The sequence below is a fragment of the Pleurodeles waltl genome, chromosome 4_2, assembly GCF_031143425.1.
Source record: "Pleurodeles waltl isolate 20211129_DDA chromosome 4_2, aPleWal1.hap1.20221129, whole genome shotgun sequence".
In the NCBI taxonomy this organism is placed as follows: Eukaryota; Metazoa; Chordata; class Amphibia; order Caudata; family Salamandridae; genus Pleurodeles; species Pleurodeles waltl.
Genome location: NC_090443.1, coordinates 522,071,493 through 522,074,923, shown reverse-complemented (window position 1 = coordinate 522,074,923; position 3,431 = coordinate 522,071,493). Strand labels below are relative to the sequence as shown.

The following is a 3,431-nucleotide window of genomic DNA, read 5'->3' as shown; positions in this document are numbered from 1 at the left end:
AGGAAAACCGGCGGTCTCCCGCCGGTTTTCCGCTGCCCTCAGGGATCCTCCATGGCGGCGCAGCTTGCTGCGCCGCCATGGGGATTCCGACACCCCATACCGCCATCCTGTTCCTGGCGGTTCGCCCGCCAGGAACAGGATGGCGGTATGGGGTGTCGTGGGGCCCCTGGGGGCCCCTGCAGTGCCCATGCCAGTGGCATGGGCACTGCAGGGGCCCCCGTAAGAGGGCCCCACAAAGAATTTCAGTGTCTGCTTAGCACCTTCCCACTTCCATTCGGAGCCGGCTTCCTCGTGGGAAGGGGTTTCCCGCTGGGCTGGCGAGCGGCCTTCTGGCGGTCGCCCGCCAGCCCAGCGGGAAAGCCAGAATGGCCTCCGTGGTCTTTCGACCGCGGAGCGGCCATATGGCGGTGCCCGCCAGCCTCAGAATGAGGCCCTTAGTGTTAATTACTTTAGGATATTCCATGAGCATCACTCAGCTACAATTACAGTTTTTGTATGGGAGTAAGAAAGTCCTAATTTTATGATTAAGAGTAAGGTAGGAATCAGTGGAGAACATTTTAGCCACACAGAATTAATTACTATGATAAGTTTTAGTTTAAACATGTATTTAAATGTTTTATGAGTTTCTATTTAATACAGTGAGTATGCTAAGTATTTATACAAGAATGTATGTCTGAATTGCGATGCTTTTAATTAACCATGCCATTAAATGAATTTGAATCCCGTAGCACTATTAATTTTTGTTGAAATGTAAATAAACACCCCATCACTAAAACACTACCTCTCTTTTTTATCTGTCTGAAATGTTGAATGCTAATCAAATGTCATGTACATGCTGAAGACATTTGGAGACAATGGATGGAGGGAAGTGTCTCAGGTAGTGTCATGCTGAGGATGACTGCAACACAATGTCACATCAAACGTTTTATTGTACTGTATTGCACATAAGGTGTATAGAATGCCTGCACAGTCATAGCCAAGAATGTCCCAGCCATATGGAGTCAGGCCTGCTATCCTATTCCTAACATGCACCAGACCACACTAGAAAGGGCCTGGAAGACTTTGTCCTGTAGATCAGGGAAAGAGAGTAGGGAATTTTCTCTCCAGTTTGACCCTTAACACATACCAAAACCAGGCCTACCAACTTACACCATGGCACAGACAGGGGGAGGTACAACAGAGACTGAGCCCAGGCCCTTCCCATAACAATAAGCAAGCACTTGGTGAAATATCACTAACCTGTTTCAGTATTGTGTGTGGCACAGGAACACTGGCACACTGGCCTTCAATGAGATAGCACATTGACAGCCACTAACAGGTCATACAGGATCGATGTCATCACAATGTGAAGGAAGAAGGAATGGATTACACAGGATCACAGGTTACAAGGGCACATGATCACACCATTGAGACCATTGGACCAATACATCACGGCACAAAGGTCGATTGTGTAGCTCATATTCCTGCCCTCCCGCTGTCCAGGCAGCCTGGGCGTGGGACTCATACACCACAAATCTGTGACAAACAGTACCTGGATCAATCCATGTGCACATCGCATGTCAGACAAGTAACAGCCACCTGCTAATGACACAACTCTGAAATTCTCACATGAGAATAAAATGGTGGAGAGACCTGGAAGGAATACGTGACATACAAGGAGTTTACACAGCTAAAGGACTATATATAAGACACAAACCTCATTTCAAACTTCAGTTGTTTCATTAACAGTGCAATATGACTGCTCCAAACAAACAAAGGAGATCCTCAAGAGAGTCACATCTTCAAGCCTGATGTTGCCATTAAACCAGGACTGTATGATGCATAGCATGAGATTCCCTGTATCATGGTGACAGAGATACCTTCTTAACAAAAACTGACCACTACAGGACCCCATGCAGCCACACTAATCACAGAACATCACATACTTACACTCAAGTGAAGTACTGATTGATGAGATCTGCCTGCATGGCTCTACCTTCATCCTGATCACTGTCATACTCACTTGACATTTCAGGAGGCTCACCTGGTGGAACTGCTAGCTCCCCCTCATCAGGGATATATGGGATGTTTCTCCTCAGGGCAAGGTTGTGGAGCATGCAGCAGGCCACAATGATCTTAAACATTTTTGCAGGTGAGTAGTGGAGGGCTCCACTTGTCTTGTCAATGGGCCTGAATCTTGCCTTCAGAAGCCCAAAAGCCCACTCCACGACATGCTGTGTTCTTCCATGTGCCTCATTGAAGCAGACTTCCCTTGGCAAAGTTGGGTTCCTCACCGGTGTCAACAACCAGGAATGGTTTGGGTATGCAGAGCCCCCTATAAGAGAATATGACATGTGTGCAACCATGAGTTCAAAGCATCGTCTCATTAGCAGCAGACATAGCAAACAAACATACATGACATATGTTACTTACCAACCTGCCAGGCCCTCTCTGGGTACAGTTTTGTCATCAGCTGTGGAATAACACTGTTCCTCATGAGAAAGGCATCATGGACTGAACCCTGGTACCAGGCACAGACTTGGGAAATGTAGAGGTTCTCAAGACAAACTACTTGGACTTTGATGGAATGGTAGTTCTTCTTGTTACGATAGACCTTTTCATTGCCATGCATTGGAACCAAGGCTACATGGGTACCATCAATGGCTTCCACAACATGTATGATGTATGCCAAACCATATAACTTTGTCTTCACATGGCCAAAATCCTCACGTTGAGGAAAACAGATGTAGCTGTTCAGGTGTTTCAACATTGCTGTGAGAACATCCTTGAAGACCAGACTGAACATAGGCTGGGGCATCCCAGCAGTTAAGGCCACTGTAATTTGAAAGGACCGTGTGGCCAGGAAGAGCAACACTGACATGACTTGTGAAATGGGTTGCATGTTATTTGGATGACGGATGGCTGGCATAAGATCTAGCTCCACTGATGATAAAGATTCACGATTGTCTGCCTATCCTGGTGGTAAATCTGGATGACATGTCTATCCTCCATGGACTGCAAGTCTGCTAGTGGACGGTAAACAGGAGGTTGTCTGATCCTTACCATCCTAGGTAACTATGTGGGAGAAAAGGAAGTTGTGGTCATCTTTCATTGTGTACCTTGAATATTACATAATACATGTCAGATATGAACTGTGACATGTCATGTGAGTCACTGAAAACATGATACACAGCATTTATCAAGACTAACATTGTTACATTTATGTAACATGTTACCCCCTTGCTTTTCAACATATGTGTACACATCCTCTATCTGGACAGCAACAATATGTCCATCTAACTTGCAACTCTGACTCTGATTCAATGCCCCAAATCCTGGAATGCATGTGGGGAAAGGGTGGTTGCTCTCCCCACAATCGTTGTTAAATGTGCTGGACCACGTACCAATATGTACACTAAAAAGATTGACCTACAAGACAGGAGAAGGCCAGC

At 46.0% G+C, this 3,431-nt stretch overlaps 1 protein-coding gene across 1 annotated transcript; it reads right to left on the bottom strand.

Moving 5' to 3' along the window:
- Positions 1-1,931: 1,931 nt before the first annotated feature.
- Positions 1,932-2,860, bottom strand: LOC138293908 (putative nuclease HARBI1). The gene is made up of 2 exons (XM_069233195.1): positions 2,413-2,860; positions 1,932-2,314 (listed from the first exon to the last, which is right to left on the bottom strand). Exons 1-2 carry the CDS (start codon positions 2,858-2,860, stop codon positions 1,932-1,934), a joined length of 831 nt encoding a protein of 276 aa, XP_069089296.1.
- Positions 2,861-3,431: the final 571 nt, after the last annotated feature.